Consider the following 21,694-nt stretch of genomic DNA (forward strand, 5'->3'; position numbering starts at 1 on the left):
GGATTAATAGACTTCCCATAAAGTAATAATAAATTAAGCATAAAATAATTATTACACAATTCACATGTAATAAATTTAACACTATGTTTATATAATTTTCCTTATTTATTTTTTTTTGCGTTATTGCTGCTATAAATTATTTTTTAAAATACCCTTATCAGAATTATGAGCAAATACATAGTTTTACAATACTGATAAATAAAATTGTTGGAAAAAATAGCAAAACTGACAGTTGCAAAAAAATGCATTTTTTTTTTTATTTTTTTTTCTAGACGTTAATCCGTAATAAACTATTAATGATAACCCTATGCAATTCTAACCTACATGTTAAATATATATATTTATATATATATTTTTTTTTTTGATAAAGAAACACGTAATTTAATGAATTTTTATTCATAATTAGTAAATAAATAGTTATCAAATTATAAACAATTGTAAAAATAATTTCAAATATAAAGTGCATCCGTAGTAATATTGTATACATAAATGTAATTGAAATATTGAGTATGGTTGTGAAAATATCAAGGTCAAAATTTATTCCCTTAAACGCTAATTTAATATTCGAGCAATAATATTTATGACATTATGTCAGTTATGTATTTGAAATAAAAAAATAAAATATACGAGTATAAGTACCTAATCATTTGATATTGATAAAAATAATTGAGAAATATTTGTGATGATTTCAATACTTTGCCTTAAAACAACGTGTGAGAGACGTGAGGCATCATTTGTGTATGAAATGAGCAATTAATGTTAAACATGTGATTGCTTTTACCATATTAGTTTTTTTCTTTGAGTTTTTTTTTTCTATTATTTATGAAAGCTGCAATTATAAGAGTTGAAAGTGTTTATTTTTCGTACGCTTAATTAGTTTGAATAAAGTGGGTAAAATATAACCTGGTGTTGAATTTCATAAATTTTCTTAAAAATGCGAAGTAAACCACACAAGCTTTGCTCGATTTATAAGGCAAGGCATTAAAAAAAATAAACAATATTGTTGCGCTATTTTTTCTTTTTTCAATTTTTTTAATAGAAATTTTTAGCATCCAAGTAAGGACTTCTTATACATAGTATAATTTAATGTGTAATGATGTATTTTCAATTTTCAGATTTCGTTGCTTCTTACAGGTGCAAACCCGTGGTTACAAAAAAAAATATCTAAATCAAATTCACAATTGCTCTCCGTTCCTCTCAATTTTATTTTGGTTTCGAATTATTTTTGAATTTGATTCATATGATGTCAAATTAAATACAAAATCAAAAATTTTATTTACAAGTTTCTCATTAAAACCGCAGAATTATTAACTTATACAATTTTTTATATTTTTATAAAAAAAAAGTCGATGATTTCAGTTATCTCTTCAAAAAAAAAAAAATAATTATCTTTACAAATAAATTATTCAATTTTATTTTTAAATTGTGTCATGCAAACAAAACCGCGAAAGATATCACATTTGCGAAAACCAAATTACATATTAAGTACATATACATAGGTGCATATTACATTCTATATTTACACAAAGTATGAATCTTTTATTAAATATTGAATAAGCAAGTACATATATATTATATATATACATGATTATAGTTGTTTATATATTTATTATGTAAAATATTCAAAATTTTCATAGATTTGTATTTTAAACTATTGGAAAATACATACATGAAGGAAATTTTATTATTTATATTAAAAATATATATGTAAACACGTGCATTGAAATCGTGAAATAAAAAAAAATTTAGGAATTCAGCAATTTTATAGGAAAAACAAATATTTTTAAAACAAAACAAAACTTCATAAATAGAAATTAAATTTAAAAAGAAAAAATTAAAATAGCGGACACCTTATCAATTGAATGAATAAAAATATTATTGATAAAATCTATATGATAAAATAAGTACACATACATACATATATACATTCACTTTCTATGATCACATAAAATATCAACCATACACAATGGACGAGCATATCCAAAATAAATTTTAGTAAGTATGTATATTGTTCCAAAATGAACTTTAAGTAGGCCATCATCATAATGGAATACTATTAAAAAAACAAAACACAATGAGAGATTGTTAATTGTATAATAAAAGGAATATTAAATAATTTTGAATTTCAAAAAGGACCGGCAATTATACAGAACTAAAGAAACTTATATAAAAAATAGTTAAATTGAAATCGAATTAAATAATTTCAGCAAAAAATTTAATCGAAACCTTGTAACAATTATTGAATTTTTTCCGTTCAAAACTGGAATTGATCAATTACATTAATGATGAATTATCGATCTTAAGCCAATTTGCTGAGGCAATTGAAATACAACTAAAATAAATATTATTAAAACATGCTTTTTTACAATTTCAACTTCATTATTATTAATTTAAATTTAATTTTTCAATATTTTTTTAATATTTTTAAATTTTATTTCAAAAACAAACTAAACGTATGAAAAAAAAATTTTATAGCAAATATTTTATGGGCTAATCCGATGTATACATACATATGTGTAATATATGTATGTATGAATGCATGTAAAATATTTATAAAACTTTTAAATTTACATAAAAATTAATTTTATTCTATTGAAACTCTAATTTATTCAATAAAATTTTTATTTATTTTAAATATTTATTGATTTATTTCATTTTATTTTATTTAAATTTTTTACTTTTCATTTTATTTTACATTAAAGTAAATATTTTTACAAAATGAATCATTTCAATTATAAAATACGATAAATACAAAAATAATCGTATTGCAAATGAATTTGTAGTTATACATAAATACGTATATATACTTGTGCATGTATAAAAAGCTCTGTATATGTACAAAAATGTATCTTGTTAAAATAAAGATAAAAAACGAAATTTTCAATTTATATTTTAAATTGCTGCCACTGACCAATTACTTTAAACATATTATAATAAAGAAAATATTAAAAAAAATACAAGAAAAATAAAACAATAAAATCATTCTTTAAATACCAACAAATTAACTTATATACACATACCATACATTAAAATATATATACAATATATATAGACATAAGTACATATTATATACAGTATATAAAATATTTATATAGGAAATTTTACATATTTTATAGATCTATATTAAGAAAAAAATTTGCATTAATTAGAAACGTAATGTAATTCGCAAATATGGTGGTGGTACGATGATGATACAACGACAACTATTTAAAGGAAATAAAAACAAGAACATGTAGAAAATAGTAAAATATTTCCATACTACATAAACCCATACAGATGTACATATCTATATAAACATTTGATGCTTTTTTAAGAGGAATAACAAAATTAATAGAATGCAAAATTCTTTTGTAACAAATGATAAAATAAAAGTTATTGCAGATTAACAATGTAGGTATTTAATTTTAAAAAAAAAAGGTGAGGAAAATTTTTGTAATTCTGTTAACTTTTTGTTTTCATTACATTTCAATAAAATTCTCATTGCGTTTCTATACTATATAAAGCATGTTCATATTCAAATAGAAACAATTAGAGTTTACGAGTTTATTTACATTATACCGAATAAGTTCACTAATTGTTCAAATTCTATTGGCCATTATATTTCTAAAATTACTACTATTGTGCATGTTATTACTAACATACTGTAACTGTTTGTAAGTTTTATTAGTACGGCATATTTTTAGCTATCAATTGGTATTTAACATTTACATAATACAATACAATTTTTTAAGTACAATTTATTGGAAAAATAAAATAATTCCATAAGAGGAAAGTAAACCCTGAAGTAAATACGTTATATTAAAAAATCCATTTCATTTCATTTTTGGAAACCGCGAGGGACGCCGAACAAGGCAAAATCGGGTCTGTTAATTTAAAGTACATTTTTATATAAAAATGAGAAAGTAATTATATATGTATAATAAGAAAGTAAAATGTTGTATATAATTTATAAATACATATACAACATATAATAATTGACAACAAATTATATTATTTACCTACTCATCACTTATATAATATAGAAATAAAAGTAGGTGTACCACAAATAAGACGGAAAAATTGAATCTTAAGTAAAATTTTGCAACAAGCTATTATTTTATTTTTAAAAAAAGTTAAAGCTCATTTTTTAAATTATTTAACTTAGTAATTGCGTAATACTCAGATACAATCCCATCACAATTATTACGTAACACTGTATACAAACTAAAAAATAATTATTGCAAAAACGTTATATATATATATATTCTTTCACATACCTATAAACATTACAATTATACCTGTATTAATTTATTCTATACAGAGAAATTAAAAAAATAGCATTTGTTTGTTTTAGAATTAAAACAAAATTAATTATTCATTGGTCATTATATGAAATTAGAATTTTGATGAAGATTTTTAATAATTTAAAATTAAAAATTACATTTTTTTTTTCGTATTTTCAATATCAAATTCCAGCCAATAGTGAATTCTTGTGTGAATATGACTATACATACATATATTCAACATTGTTTTTAACTATAACAATGTCCAAATAGCATATGAAATACTAATTGTCCATTTACATTTTTGCTTAATATTAAAAAAATATTTGCAACTAATTATGTACATATTTCTAAAAATTTAATCCAATTTAACTTTAAAATAATTCAAACCGGAATTCCTTATAAATGCCGACAATTAGCTTATTAAAACCCAATAAGTACAAACTTTCTTTTGATCTTTCCTAAAACTACTTAATTCCTAAAATTTCTTAAAAATGATTTTATTGCTTTCAGACTCATAATTTCAGCCCTTAATTTCAAACTTCATATACGAGTTTACCATAATTTTCTTTCATGTACCTACAAAAATTGTTGCACTCAAAAGGCCTTCAAAAGAACAAAATGTCATATTGCCAATTGGTATACGTGATCAAAATTAAAATTAAAAAAAAATTTATGTTATACAAGAATTTCATATTTTTTTTTGTTTGAATAAAAAACAAGCAAATGTTATTTAAAATATTTTCAATAAATCTTTTCATTTTTCAATTCGGATGACTTAAGCTGAAGTAACTTTAGCCAAAATTTAATTTAATTTAATTCTTTCATTATTTATATATATATATATATAATTTTTTTTTTCTTTTTTTTCGATTTCACTATCATATTTCCAAAATATTTTCAAAAGAAAAAGAAAAAAACCAATTTTAATTTGCATCACAATAGAATTATTGTAGGCACTGTCTACTTTCTCACATAACGAAAAAAATCAAATACATAGATTTAAAAAAAAATTATAGAAAAATTCAACTATGATGCAAGCAATAATTCTATAAATAAATAATTAAAATAAAATAAAACAAAAAAAATAAGAAAATTGCTGGAAAATGAAGAAATATTTTTATACATACAAATTTATTTGATTTTATATAGATTAACAAAAAACACAAATTATAGACCTGGAACATATCAATTTTCAGCAATTTTTATTTTTAGGATATGCAATTTCAAAAAATTAAATTCGAACGGTGATGGAATTCCAGAAACGATAATTCTTGAAGTAAGCGAATCAAAAAAGTCCAGAAAAAATCAATTTTGTAGATTTCGAACAATGAAATTTTTGTTGTTTTGAATCAGAAGTTTGGGGTTGGTAAGCTTGCTATAAAATAACTACTTTCTGGTAATTTAAATTTTACTAAGCCATAAATAGTATGTAATCTACTATATAACGTACTATAAAAAAAACTATAGTATATAATCTATAACTCATCCCTTCTCGATTTTTTTTCCTTAAAAATTTGTGTCTTATTTAATCCAAAATTTTGTGCCTTTCGTATTAATAACCTCTAATCCCTTTTGCCCATTTCCTTTTCTTTTCTTATTAAACGATGACGCCAAAAGCCAAAAGCTTGACACTCTAGAACACGCATTTTGTAAGCGGGCATGATAACAATAAATTATAATTTAAAATATTAGTTCAAAAATCATCAGTCTCACATGAAAATTAATCTGTTATTATTAGTAAAGGATTTCTCAAAAAATCATTTCTTTTATTCTTGGTTGTTAAAATAATTTTTTATATATTTTGAACAAACTGAGCACACCGTAGAAATGATGAATAAAAACAAATCTTTTTCTGTCAAATGTTCTAGAAATTTATGAAATTTGAGGTCGACTAAATTAGCTTCAAAACAAATTAGCTTCAAAATTGCAAACAATATCATAAGTATACTTAACACCAATAAATAATACGTATGTACATATTGTCTGTCAAAATGTTAAATTTAGTAAAATAACAAATGGTGTAAAAATTCCATTAGTTGCATCAAAATAAACTGCTTATTAGAAAGCATCCTACAATAGCGGAATCTGTTATATAACCGATAATGTGTAACATATACACTCTGTTAACAATGTGTGTCGTATTATAAGGTTGTATATGAGTTGGAGAAGAAATTTTAAGATACATATATATTTTAATCACAGCATAACATACTCATTTATTCTATTTACATTAAATTATAATTGAAATTTTATCTCTTTTATAATAATGATCATCTAATTCGCATGCATTGTACTCGAACATATCTGTTTCTTCCAATTAAAGTATTTTTAATTGAACAAAGAACAAAAGATTTTAAAAATATGTTTTTTTTCTTATAAAAAAATACAAATGTTTTTATATACGCGATATTTTAATACTTCATGGTTAACAAATATTTCAAAAGACTCGCTATACTAAAATAATAAAGTTGTCAAAATTTAAATTCCATCTCTGTGATGAGGTGATTTTTAGGTTTCTTTCGACATTTTCTTTATTTTCCATATGTTTTGTTCTGTCTCAGTTTTTTTTTTCTTCAAATTTATATTATTTATAGAATTTTATTTTTAAAAAAAATTTTTCTCCTAAAAAACAAATTCAATTTTAATATGAAATTTTCGGTTAGTTGCAACTATTCTTTAAAAAAAAATAATAATAATAAAAAAAGAGATTTCTTTTTTAACATTAATTTATTGTAGTATGAAAAACAAAAAAAAATATTTTGCGGGTGTCTTACACAACACTTAGTGGGGTTAATAAACTTTGAGAATTTGTTATTTAATTTTAATATACACAATATGTTTTTCTTGCTTAAATTTTTGTTCTTCTAAAATTGATTTTAAGTCTATATTTATGTTTTAAAAATACTTTTATGATTTTACTAAACGAAAATAATTTCATCAAATTAATAATAAAATTTTTTATTAAATTTTATCGTATTTCGTAATTAGAATCGTCCATAAAATCTCACAAGTATTATTTATTGTGCCTCTAATTTTTTGATTTTTTTTTTCTTTTTTTTTTCAAAAATTATGCCAAAAACCCCAAAAACAACAATTTAATCCAGTTGCATTCATAAATAAAAAAAAAAAAAACATTTTTTTTTTGTTAAATTCTTAAGAAATTTTTAAGAAAAAAAAATTTATTTTATATTTTTCTAAAAATAATTTTAAATAAAAAAAAATCCATTTTTTGTGTTTTTATAATTTTCAAATTAAATATTATTATTTCGATTCTAAATTTTTATAACAATTTAAGAGAATAGTCTAAATTTGTTATATACTTAGTACGAAATTTAATATTTCTTATACATGAACTTCAATTGGAATTAAATTAAATTACTTAATTGCTGTAATAATTATCAATAATGGCTTTAAAGTCAAAAATTAAGAATAAAAGAAATTTTGTATAAATTTATAAGAACATACAAAAGATTCTGTATTCTTCATCTTAAGAATTTTATAACACGAATCAAGTGATTCATTTTTAAGTAAAATTGCTACCGATCAAAATTCGGGACTGCTGTTAAAAAATTATAAAAATATTTTATTGTTTTTTTTTTTTTTTTGTTTCTAGACACTATATTTGACAAATACTATATTTATAATTATGTTATGTTTATAATTCCAGTGTAGTTGTGATAGTTAATTAAAACTAATTGCTAAAATGGTAATAACTTAAAGCAATTTAAGTAGTTCAAATAAGGATTTGAGAATATTCGAATATTTCTGATTTTTTTCTTTATAATTGTTGGTATATAAGTAATTAAGCTCATTTATGCCTAAACATCCACACATTTCTTACATGTAAAATTAAAATTGTTTATTAAGAAGAATGCAAATGTGTTGCAAATTGTCTTAATTTAATTAACAATTTTCTTTTTTATTAATAATATGATTATAATTTTGCGATCGTGGTTTTTTAATGCCCATAATATTTCATATTTATTTCATCTGCACAAACATAGTCTACATACATCTCTTTCTACAATCATCTCTCTCAGTATATGTATACATATACGTATTATGTATATGAATATAGTTATATTTTATGCTTTGAATTATTATATTGGAACACATCAAAAACATTTTGAATTGAAAAACACTTCGAGAAAGAAAATTATTGAAAAAAAATAAACGAGTACTACTTATTATTTAACTTACACTCAATATTAAATAATATTGTTTAATATCAATTCAAAATGCAGAATAATTAAACACAATTCAACAAACATATTGGAATTAAATTATTCTAAATTATTTGTTTTGTATAATTTACGCGAGATTCTTTATTATATAATTGGTTGACCCGATATATTAAATTTTACTACATATTTTATATGTACGCATATAACATATGCACATATATACAATACATACAATAAAATTTTATTCAATTCTTTATTAAATTTATTTACACATACATATACATATACATACATCATATGTTATGTATAAACACTATAAATTTTACCAAAACATAAATAAAGAAATCAAATATAAACCCATATGTTTTAAAGAAACTCGTATATACTAGTATATATATATATATATATATATATATATATATATATATATAAATAGTCGAACACATACATTAATACATACATAAGTTAATACATAAGGAATTTTTAATGAAATAAAATTAGAAAATAAGGACTGCACCCTCATTTTTATGCAAAAAGAAAAAACAAACACCAAAAAAAAAAAAAAAAACAAATAAATTAAAAATGCATTCAACATATTGTTAAATTGCTTTTGTTTGCAATTAAATTTCAAAAATATTTTAAAAATTTTCTTTCATTTAACGCAGCAGAAAATCATTGAATCGAAAACTAAGTTAAAGAGGAAAAAATAAGAAATAGGGTGCAAATTGTTTTGGCAACTATTCCATTTTATCATTTGTTACTTCATCTCACTGGCTCTTCTTGGCACTATTATGTGTTGTTTTTTTTTTATTTTTTATTTAATTCTAAAAATATTTAATAAAATAAAAAATTAAAACAAAAATTTCAAGTGAGAAAAAAAGGAAACAAAACTATTATATAGACATTACATATAAAAGTTTTATTTATTATAATTTAAACACGTGAAATTTCTAAAATAAAAATATAAAAAACAATATTTTTCTCCCCTATCGATCTGTCTCGCTCTTTCTCTGACTATTTATTTTATATTTAAAAAAAACAACAGAAAGTTTACATTTGGCTTATTATAAAAAAAAAAAATTAAATTGAAAAACAAAAAGAAAAATATTGTTTTGTGTTTTTGTTGGTTTTTTTTTTTCTGTTCATTCTAATTTATTATTATTGTATAATATTATTTCTTTTTATATAATACTCAATTATACTAACATATATTTGATTTGCATATATACACATATAAACCTGTATACATTAATGTAATAAACCGTTATAAGTGTATATGGGTACACATATGCATATGTACGTATGTATAGGTATATATATGACAATCAACGTTATATTTTAATAATAAAACCGCTTTGAACGTTTTTCTCAATAAACTGTGTATATTTTTCAGCTGTCTAGTTGAAATTATTATTGTTGATTTGATTTTGAATGATCATCACCATTAAATATTTGCAGCAACAACAAAATAAATACGTACAAAAAAAAAAAAAAAAAAAAATGGCGTGATGTGATTACATTTTTATGTTATTAAATAAAAATTCTGTTTTAAGTTTGTACTTATATTTAAGTATAAACATAAGTTTGTCAGTTTAAAAAACAGAAACGAATTAGAATAGAAAATATGTATTATTTATCTACGCAAAATGTATGCAGCCTAATTATTCAATTAAAGATATAGTAAAATATTAAATATGAATTATTTTATAGTATTTAAAACGCACATGCACTTGTAATTAAATATGCAGCAAACCTTAGATTGATTACGCATTTATAGTTGCGCATTCATAAATAGAATATGCATATTACTTACCTATATGTCTTTATTTTCAATATATTAATAATAAAGGTTAAGGTTACTATTATAAGGTGTTTATTATTCAAATGAATTTGCAATCAATAATAAGCAAGTTTTAACAAAGTATAAAGCGCATTTTTTTGTAATTTTACTTTGCATGACTATTTTTAGCCATATGTGCATATACTTATATATATGCTACAAGCCTTAACTTGCATTGATAAGTTGATTGAAATTCTTTCTCCTAAATCAAATAGTATTTATGTTTTTTTTTTTTAAATAAGTCATTGTAAATTACACCGACTAAATTTCAAATAAAGCAGTTTATTGAAAGGGATTATGTATGCAAACAAAAAATACTTCATTCGTAAAATTTGAAATTTTAAAAAAAATTTTGCATAAAGTAAGGCGTTTGAAATTTTATTTTTAGGTATTTAAGTTCGTAAGATCAAAAATTCATTTGTATTTTATTTGTTTAGTAATTTACTAGGAAAATCAATAGCTACAACTGTTTGAGTTATAGTTACTTTACTAATATTTAAAAAATATCCTAAGTAAAATATATAAGTAATTACGCGAGGATGTGTTCTATTCATTTGTGCAATATTTCCTTAAAAGTACAGCCATTTAAGTTTTGGAAACTATCTCTTCCTTCAATATATATTTTACATACGCAAGTACTTTTAATTGATTTAATGTTATCAAAATAATAATTACTTAAATGAGTCAAATAAACTCGAACTACTTGAATCATTGGAAACTGACTTGTGATCTTTATAAATTGAATATGGTAGAACAATAACGTATACGAGTATATCATAGAAGAGTTCAATTATAATCGAAAAAAGTTTTGCAATTTTACATTTTTATGTATAAATTCAGTAAAATCGTAAATTAATTACAATAGTTTTTTTGATTTAAAACGTCAAAAATGTCGTAATTAAAACAATAATTTTAAAAATATCATTTTTTCATTTTTATTTTTTGCTTTTAATAAGCAAAAATAATCTTTTTAAAATTAAATAGAGAAAAACATCTAAAAAATTGCAAAAGAAAAACAATTTTTTTTCTTCAATTTCTATCAATTAAACTATGAAATATAAAAAAAATTGTAACATCAATTAAAGATAATAAAAACCGCGTGAAGTAATAAAATCATAAATAAGAAAATCGACATCAGTTAAGAAATAACAACAAAATATTGACATTTTCATAATATTTTTGATTTTATATCATCCCTCTGCCGACAATATTATATACAATAATATAAGTAATCAGTTTCGTAAATAAATAAATGAAGATAATTTTAAGAATGTGTGTATAGATGAATTTTTAAATATAACGTAAATAATATTGAATACTTACTAAAAAATCTTATATTCTTAACAACAAAATCATAACAAATGATTATAAAAATATTATACGTAATATAAATAAATATGTAGCAGATTAATTTAATACGTCATTTCTTAATACATAAAAATGAACATAAAATTCTAACGTTTTAACTGATAACTTTTTTGGCCGCTGAGAACCTATATATATTAAAATATACGAGTATAATGTAACTATATAGTAATTTTTATAAATTTTCGTCTTAGTGAGCATATTTATTAACAAAAATTTATAACATGTTGAGTTCTAAAAAGATCGCGTGGTCAGAAATCGTAAAACTGTTTTGAATTTAGTATATTTATGTATAAACAAATTAAATGAATAATAATTTTACGATTTCTGATTACAAGGTGCATTTATATTAAAGTTAGCTTGTGAATAAAGTTATGAGCTAAACAATGTGTTGTATTTATGAATATATTTTCCTATTTAAAGATTTCACTTGAAAGTGAATAGTAATTTTTAATTATGTTTGTGAAATTCGTGAGTTTACTGTACGAACACGATTACTTGCTCAACAGATAAATTTTTCAATTGTTATTAGAAAAATGACAAAAAAAACACATTTGTTTGATGCTATTATAAAACTTAAAGTGTATAATTACATACTTTCGGCTTTACCAAAAGAGCTATAGTTATTTCTATAAACACATCCAATTATTTGTATAACACAAATAAAACAGTTGTTTCAGTTAGTTTGATTGTTCAGTAAACCGTTTTTTTTAATTTATTTCTATTTTTATTTAAAAAAAAATTTAGAAGATAATTATCGCGATCCTAACAATAATTTTCTTTATTTTCAATCATTTATTAATTTTCTTGAGAAATAATGACGTGATGAATGCAAATATTTATTCAAACTTAATCTTAAAATATATTAAGTGGGATATAATTTTAAACATATGCATAATATGTATCCACCTAAGTACTCGTACATCCATAATCATAAATTTACTTTTATATACTTATATGTATGTACATATTTTTAAAATTCCAAACAGCAAAAGTATACTCGTATTTTATAATTTTATAGCACATTAATCGCATACATTTACGTAAAATTTTCAATTTACTAGTGACATTTAAAAATAAAGCCTTAATTTGCCATTGCTATTTGCGCTTTAAAATTAAACGATATTTGTATATTTTATTATTTTTCCTAATATGATGTATAAATAAACCGGTTTTTATTGAAAAATTTTAAAAGTTCAATTTAATGCGGTTTTATTTGTAATTAAATAAACATATTTGGGAATCCCTGATTTTGGAAAAATACCGAACTATAAGTAAAATTAGCAACATATTTTGTTTTCATTTCAATAGATACAAACATATATCGATTCTTACTATACATATATTGAAAGATCTTAAATTAAATACATAAGTGAATATATGTGTATTTAATTTAAAAGAAACGAACGTGTAGAAAAGCTGTAATTACCTAAAAATGTTTCTAAAAATATAAGCTTTAATTATTATAATATCCATTTTTATCTTCAATTTTTTAATTAATAAACCACAATTAAGTTATTTACAGTGATATAACATACCATAAATAACTTCTATTGAAAAACAAAAAAAATGATTTTACTTACTTGTTAAATCGCCGTCTTCTGCAAACGAAATATATCCTTTGTTCATATCTTCTGAACGTCGTTTATCAACAGACGAATTTGTTATTGATGGAGAAGATAATATTTGAACTTTTGGAATAACAGGGTTTTGTTCTCCAGTTATATTATTATTATTATTATTATTATTATTATTATGATTACTGTTATTATTAATGTTACTGTTATTATTATTATTATTTTTGCCTTTATCAACAGTTATATTATTATTTTCTCCGTTATTTATATTATTGTTATTATTATTTGGTTTTGTGGTTACTAATATATTTGATATTTGTGATATTGGTTTAAATATTGATGCTGTAACTGATTGGGCACGAGATGCAACATTAAATTGAGCATTTGTATTTAATAATATTGCACTACGTTCATTTGGTTTAACTTGTGTAAATACAGATGCAGTAACTGATTTTGGCTTTTTAGGTTCCTTTTTGATGTTATCGTTATTATTACTGTTATTATTATTTACTGTTGGTGTTTTTTGATAACCACCTCCCCCACCAACAATAAATAATTTTTTATTATTAATAACTTTATTATTGTTATTATTGTTGTTCTTTTTTATATTGATATCATTTGATTCAATTGTTTTCAATTTTATATCTGTAGAAGATGAATATGAATCATTATTAATAACAATATCATTACCATCACCATCACAATTAATATCAACAGATGATGTTGATTTTATTGTGGATTCTGTCAAATCTTTTTGTTGCTGTTGTTGTCGTTGTTGATTTTGTTGTTTTGTAATAGTGAAATTCTTCAATGTTTGACGAAGTGGTGAAAGTGAATTTTCACGTATTAAATTATTTTTATTAATTATATTATTAATATTATTTTGATTTTGATTTGTAGTTTTAAATATTGAAGATGTTGGTGAATTGATTAATTTTATTGGAGCTTCCATATCATCCATAACTTGCACTTTGATTATTTTATTTTCACTCAAATTTTTAATATCATTTTTATTTTTAATATTATCATTAATTTCATCACTAACAATATTATTATTATTATTGCACATTCTCTTCTTTTGATCTTTATTATTAGCTTCAAATTGTTCATATGAGTATATTTCATTCTCATTTTCAAGTTGACTGTAATTTTTTATTTGATTTATTATAAACTCAAATATTTACGTTAAAAATGGGATATGAATATTTTGCAAAAATAATTTGCATTTTTTGCAAATTGAATTTGATTATTAATTTCGCAAAAAAAAAATCGTCGTAAGGTAATATTAATGGGTTCTTACTTACTTTAATCAAATAATCATTCTTTTCAATATTATTCATTCGAATAGCAAAATATTTAAATATTGAGAGAAAAAACACCAACAATTTGAAAATATTAAAAAAGTCTTCTTGAATTTCCAAATTTATTTTTTCTTTTTTGTTTATTTTTAAACATATTTTAATTGGAAACAAGTTATTTTCTAGTTGATAATTTCAACATGAAACTCATTTATATATTGTAGTATGCAAACCCTATTTATTTTTAAAAATTAAATTAAATAACAAATAATATTCCAATAAAATTCTTTAACAAACCTAAATTGATTTATATCAGCTCAAATGTTATAGTTTTAAAAATCATGTGATTCTTATACACAATTAAAAAAAAAATACATACCAAAATTTCCCTTTCAGACTCTCATTAAAATTTCTATACAAAAGTTTTTTTTTTGTTATTTTATTATTTTATTTTATTGTATATGATTGTAGGAAGATCTAAATTTGTATAAAAGTACTTAGGAACACTCGTACAAACATAGGCTAAAATTAAAATACAGACATTAAGTACGTATTTCTATTCAAAAATATTCACAAATTTATATACACAAATAATTTTGAAAGGCATTATACATAACTTGTATTATGAATTATAATTTTAAACTGTTTTTGTCTAAAATACAACTTCTAAACTCTTACTTTAATAGTAAGGCAATATTACCCATGTTTACACTTTTAGTAAATTCTATAATTTTAGAATGAAATATTTGCCTATACACATACATTGTACTTAATTCAACAGAATTTCTTTGAAAATTTTAAAAAACAAAATCAATATTTATATACAAACATACCAAAACTTTTGCAAAAGAATATGACAGAAATGACAAGTCATTAATATCTATCAATGAAAAAAAATAATTAATATTAATGATTAATATAACATATTTTTCTGCACATTCTTAATTATGTACATATACATATGTGTATATATGAGAATATAAAAAGTTAAATAAGATTTTCGTTTGATATTTTATAAAAAATACAATATCAATATGAATTTAAAAGTTTTAGAAAAATAAGAAACAAATTTTGGTTCAAAGCAGTTCAAGTAAATTTTGATGATAAGAAAAATTTCTTAGTCCAACAAAATTGATGAAAATTTTTCCTTTGATAATAAATGGAGTTGAACACTCTGAACTCTGTGATACCTGTTATAATTGTTTGTTTTTTTTTAGATAATAGGTAATATTTTGAAATTATGACAAAATATACCTACATATTATAGCAAATAGTGTAAATAATTTGATTTTCAAATAATATGATTAATAAATTTCAATTGGAAATGAAAGCATATTTAAACTGAATGCAAAAAAGTACTAAATAGTAGGTACTTTCAAAATACAGAGTTTTTTAAAAACTTTTACGTACAGAATGTATGTATATGATATTGACTTGATTGAGGTACCATCAGACTTAAATTAATTTTAATGACTCTATCAGATAGCAGTCAACAATGTGAATTTTATAGATTGAATAAAAATGGAAGTATTTATGAAAATTTAATGAATGCATTTTTATTGTATTTTATTGAAAATTATATAATCCCATAAATGTAATGTATGTATATGCCAATTTGTATATTCACGATACAAGTGAAAAAATTTTTCTTAATTTGTTTTCTTTTTTAATTTTTTTATATTTTATATTTTATTTTAAATTTTCTTTTCTTTTTTCATATTTTCTAAGGTAAGTTCAACAACTTCCTGTCTCTTTTCTTACTACATACATATTTAGTTTTTATACCCATCTCTATTAATTTATCTTAATACTAAATATTTAAATCAAATGCAAAAGTATAATATATAAAAATTAACCCATAAGTGCATTCTACTAACACAAATTTAGATAAATAAAAATTTTGACGCAAATCCCACTCTTTTTTTTCTTTTATTTTTTTGTTTTATAGCATAAACGCTCACGATTTAAATAATGTAAACATACAACTTAATTTGCAAATAATTCTCATTTTCTGTTATTACAATAAATCTACCTACATATATAATGTTTGATATTACATTCGCAAATGCCTGTGTATGTATAGAAATGCCTGTAATTATATAGTATATACAATATAGGTATAAATGAGTTCCATATTAATTAATATGCAAGCAGAGATAGATGCACAGCCATGAACGTAAATAAAATTCTTTTATATGAAAATATGTTATAAAATATGTACGTATATAAAATAATATTATACGAATTTTTATATATTTTTGAGGTTAGAAAAAAAAATTTTTTTTATACTTAAAACAAAAAATAAATATTATATTTTCGTAAATACAAAAAAAAAAGTATTACGTAAATCTTTTTTAAAATTTTAAAGCTTTTTGTAAGCTGCTTTTTCTCTCTTTTGTTTTATTAATATGTTTTTGCTATTTTTTACAACCGTACAAAAGATATACATATATATATATATATATACAATTATGCAGTATATACATATGTAAACATTTTTAAGAATTTATTCGGCAAGAATGATTTAATATTGAAATAGAAATGATTTTTTCACAAGATAAATTCGCAGTATATAGATACGTATAACAATTTATATTGTAAAAGTAGTATACAATAATATTCTTATACATATATTGTCTAAACGAATGCATGATAATTACTATTTGATATACTATATTTTAGTAATACGTATAACTAGTATACTAACTAGTACTTTTATATTATAACAAATTAGTAAAAGAAGAAAAAAAAATAATTTGATAATAATAGCACTTTATGAAGAGTGCCATTTTAAAAAGTTAATTATTGGTGCATATGTAATAAGCACACGACTACTTTTATTTTCGACTTCTGTTATTTCTTTGTGTAAACGATGAGTTTTTAAAATAAAAAGTAAATTTTTTTTTATTTTCTTAACTTAAATGTTAAATTTTATAATAAAAAAATTTTTTTTTGTATTAAATTAAATAATTATTTTGCTTTTTTAAATTTTAAATAAATATAATAAATTTAATAAATAAATATTATATGACAACAGATGTGCGTTTTTAATTAATTATTTTCATTACAAATTAACCAAAAAAAAACCCTTTGTTTTTAAAATATAAAATTTATATTTTTGGCAATATTGTTTTTTATAACTTTCGATCAAATATATAATAGTATATTCGTACATAGTGATATATGTATATAGATTTGTTTAATGTTTATATAAAACGTAGAAAAATATTGTGTAACATAAAAATATTTTTATATATAAACACAAGTATGTACGTAAATAATATATTTTCTTAAAAAATTATTAAATTCTTATTCATATTGTAAATAAATGTTTTATTTTTAATTTTTACGAAAGCAAAATATGATAAATATTTGACAAATATTTTATAACAAAGAAAAAGATATAAGAAAAGAAGAGGATGTGAGGGTAAAGGTACAAAATTTTCAAAATTAATTTTTTTTTTGTTTATATTTAACATAATAATATTTTGTTGAATATTCAACAAATATAGAACACAGAAACAAAAAATTTTTATAATAATTGTTACGAATTTCAAATTTAAAAAATAATTTAAACAAAAATTATGATTTTTTGACAGCACGACTCATATTTTTGTCCAGCATTTCTGTATCAGAGATTTTACATTTTGCTGTATAAATAATCCTCAAGCTTAAACCTTTTTAAACAGTTGAGTGTGTTAAAAAAAAAAAAAAAAAAGCTCAACTGAATTTAATATTAACAGAGTTGAATTGAACTTAGTTTGTTTGTAAGGTAGCACTTGTTCAAAGGGAAAGAACAAGTGAAAATACTGCTTTTAAAAACAATCTACTAAATTATTTAGATTACTTTTAATTATATTCCAAAATGTATCAATTTACTGCATATACTTAGGATGAGCAAAAAAAAAAACCGTAATTTAAAGAAGCGTTAACAGAATGGTTGAATTGTTCAGTTAAGTTAGCACAAAAGTACTAAAAAGTTTTTATATTTTTATTGGAAAAATTATTTAAGAAGGCAATTAAAAAATATTTCAAGAATATATTATTAAGTTTTCAGTTCATAAGAATAATTTTTACGACAACGTTTTAATTTTCAGATCTATACTAAAAACTAAGAATAGATCTATACTAAAAACTAATCGATTGATTAAACAGTGCCATAAAAACATTTATTTTTGAAATAAAATTAAAAATTATTATCTAAAACTGTGGAAGTTTCCAAATGGCAAAAGAAAATAACTAAAACCACTTTAATTTATAAAACCGAAATCGGAGTGAGTAATCACTAATTAACAACAGAATACAAAAAAAAAAATAAATGTTTTAAATAATAATTTATTTAATATCTTTAAAGATTAAATGTTTTACTATCATGTGATAAAAAAAAATTTAGTTTATGCAATTGAACTAACAAATATTACATTAATTTTAAAATACGTAAAAGTATAAAATAATTGAATTTTACTGAAATTGCTTTTACACCTTCATAACGAAATGAATTTTTTATTTCCATTACAGAAGATTCGTCACAGAAGATTTAATTTTCAAAATATATAATCAAATTTCATTTTTTTTCGTTCTTATTTTAATTTTATTACATACGTTATAATTTAACACGAGCCACTATAACACAAAGAACAATCAAATAAAGAATAAAGTTTTAAGCGGAACGCATCAAATATTGTAATGATTGTAATTTTATATCATTTTACAAAATAAAATTCGTTATATGAAAGTGATTGTAGCAAATATACGATTCATTTTCTACATAGCAAAAATTTTAATTAATTTGTCTATAATACATATGAGTATAATTTAAAAATAGTCGATCACACGAGCACAACCAGTGCAATTGGATGCAAACGTAAAAATTTTAATTAAATATGCTTCTATGCAAAACTAAAATGAAATATTTTTTATTACGAATCTTATGTTTTATATCTTAATACCATTCTTGTATAAAAACTAAGTATTTAATGTGGAAACTATTTGTACATGAAACTTAAATTTATTAAAGGGAGTATGAGTAATTAAAAAGATTATGAATTTTGAAAACTATTAAAATTTTAGTATTCATATTTTCATCCATTTTTTCCTTCAAAGGCTTAATTCTAAGCCTTTCATTTCCCTATTCATTCTAAGAACTACAGTTTTTATGAGAAACTAAGATTTTTTATGTTATATCTTCCTAATACCTTCTAAAATCAAAAAGTTCCAAAACTCTTAGCTTTTGACTAAATGAATTAATAAGTCAAAAGAAAGCTTGTTTTCCTTCTAAAACGAGAATATAATTGACCGTGTCGTTATATGCTTTTAACAAAATAATGGACATGCATTGAGACATTCGTTTATATCCAAAATTTCAGTCATGTAAGTCAAACAGCTCAGGCAAGATTTGATCAAATAACTTTTGACCTAAACTCAATTAGTTATTAAAAGTCCCATAAGTACATTCGATGTTCAAATTTTTTATATGTACATGTATGGCAAATAAATTAATTATAAAATAGTATTTAAAAAAAAAAACAAAAGATTACACAATAATATTTTAATATAGAAAACATACATGTACATTAAATACTTGTAATATACCTACATATATATGAACAAAAATTGACATACAAAGTTATAAAAAGATCATAAAAAAATCTATAAATAAATACCATATCTGTTCTTAAAAGCTAAAGGTAATCACTGATAATTCTAATAACTTGTTAATTACTTTGTAAATTAAAAACAACTTTCTATTAAAATTTCAGTAGAAAAAGCTCATAAAATATACCGAAAAGAGAAGTGAAAGAGAGGTAGATATTCGGTCAGCCTATTGATTAGAATATAAATTTATTGTTCTTCGTTGACGAAAATAGTTTCTTTGATGACTTATCTGTATGGCAGTATTATTTGATTTTTTTTTTCCATAAAAGATCATCAATAATAATCCGGTTTTCATTAATAAACTTAATTTTATATGAATGGCAATGGACTTCCAAACTCATGAATGATAACGAAAGAAAATGTTTATTACCACATTATTGTGATATATTAATGAAACTTTTTAAAATATTTAACTTTGATTTAACCAAAAAAACACAAGATTAGTACAGAGAGAGTCAAAACTTTTATAGTTGTGTTTCGTTTACACTTTTCAAGAATGTGAAACAATTAAAACAAATTTATTTAAGCTACGCACTCTTGCGCTAACAAAAGTAGATAAGTGATTAAAAAGTCAAGATTAACAAATTCCATATGCACGAACTACGATTGATTTCAGAACGGATCATAAAGATTTTGGTATAGATTTTTGATTATTTATGACATATTGTATTGTATATGACACAGGATTATAGTCTTGCGCTATTTTTTATTTTTGGTAAGATATTTTACATATTTTCCCTTCTTAAGCTATTTAAGTCTAACAGATATTTTATAAACAATAGAACATTATAATATGCCTTAGTCTCTATAAAAACGTGGTTTACAATCGAACGTCTCAAACTGGAATTAACTTTACTAACACAATTATGTAACTTTTTTTTTAATACGAAAATATTTTTACTTTTATACCCCCTTTCCGTTTCCTCTTAGCAAGTCCAAAAAAAAAGAAAAAAAAAAGCCCGATTGTCACAAAAGTCGATAAGAGCATAATTAATAAGGGTACTTAATGAAATTGCCACCGAATTTATGAACGAAATCTCAAAAAATCTAAATATGTACCCAAATAATGTACATACATACATATATATAGGCATGTACATGGAACGCATTAAATGATAAATCTACAATGCTTTCCATTTTTATATGCATTTTTTATGCCTTTCCCTCATATTCATTAATTTAGTTGTATGTATTCGGTGCGCTATTTTATGAATTGTTTTTTTATTTTCTCTTATAATCTAGGTAAGTCTATATAATATCTACTTATGTGCAAACATACATGTATAAAAAAAATTCCAATACAACTTAAGTAAAATTTATGGTATCAGACTGTTTAATTTAAAAATAAAAGAGAAAAAAAGTAAGAAAAAAAATTTTTTATGTATTTTGCAAAAAAGAAAAAAAAATACTAAAGATAAGATACAAAAAAAAATCCAGTAATTATTGCAAATTTGAGGCATGTTGTCGACATTAATTTTGTGATTCAGAATTATATAATAAGTTAAAAATG

At 21.5% G+C, this 21,694-nt stretch overlaps 1 protein-coding gene across 1 annotated transcript in view; it reads right to left on the minus strand.

Moving 5' to 3' along the window:
- The window catches only part of LOC129605851 (protein similar), a 198,671-nt gene that overhangs the window by 43,597 nt on the left and 133,380 nt on the right, over window positions 1-21,694 (minus strand). Inside the window, exon 8 of the mRNA XM_055515828.1 lies at window positions 13,238-14,373. Within this exon, the coding sequence (XP_055371803.1) occupies window positions 13,238-14,373 (1,136 nt within the window). The remainder of the gene's footprint in view (window positions 1-13,237; window positions 14,374-21,694) is intronic.

Source organism: Condylostylus longicornis, unplaced genomic scaffold, assembly GCF_029603195.1.
Source record: "Condylostylus longicornis isolate FDR11 unplaced genomic scaffold, ASM2960319v2 ptg000015l, whole genome shotgun sequence".
NCBI lineage: Eukaryota > Metazoa > Arthropoda > Insecta > Diptera > Dolichopodidae > Condylostylus > Condylostylus longicornis.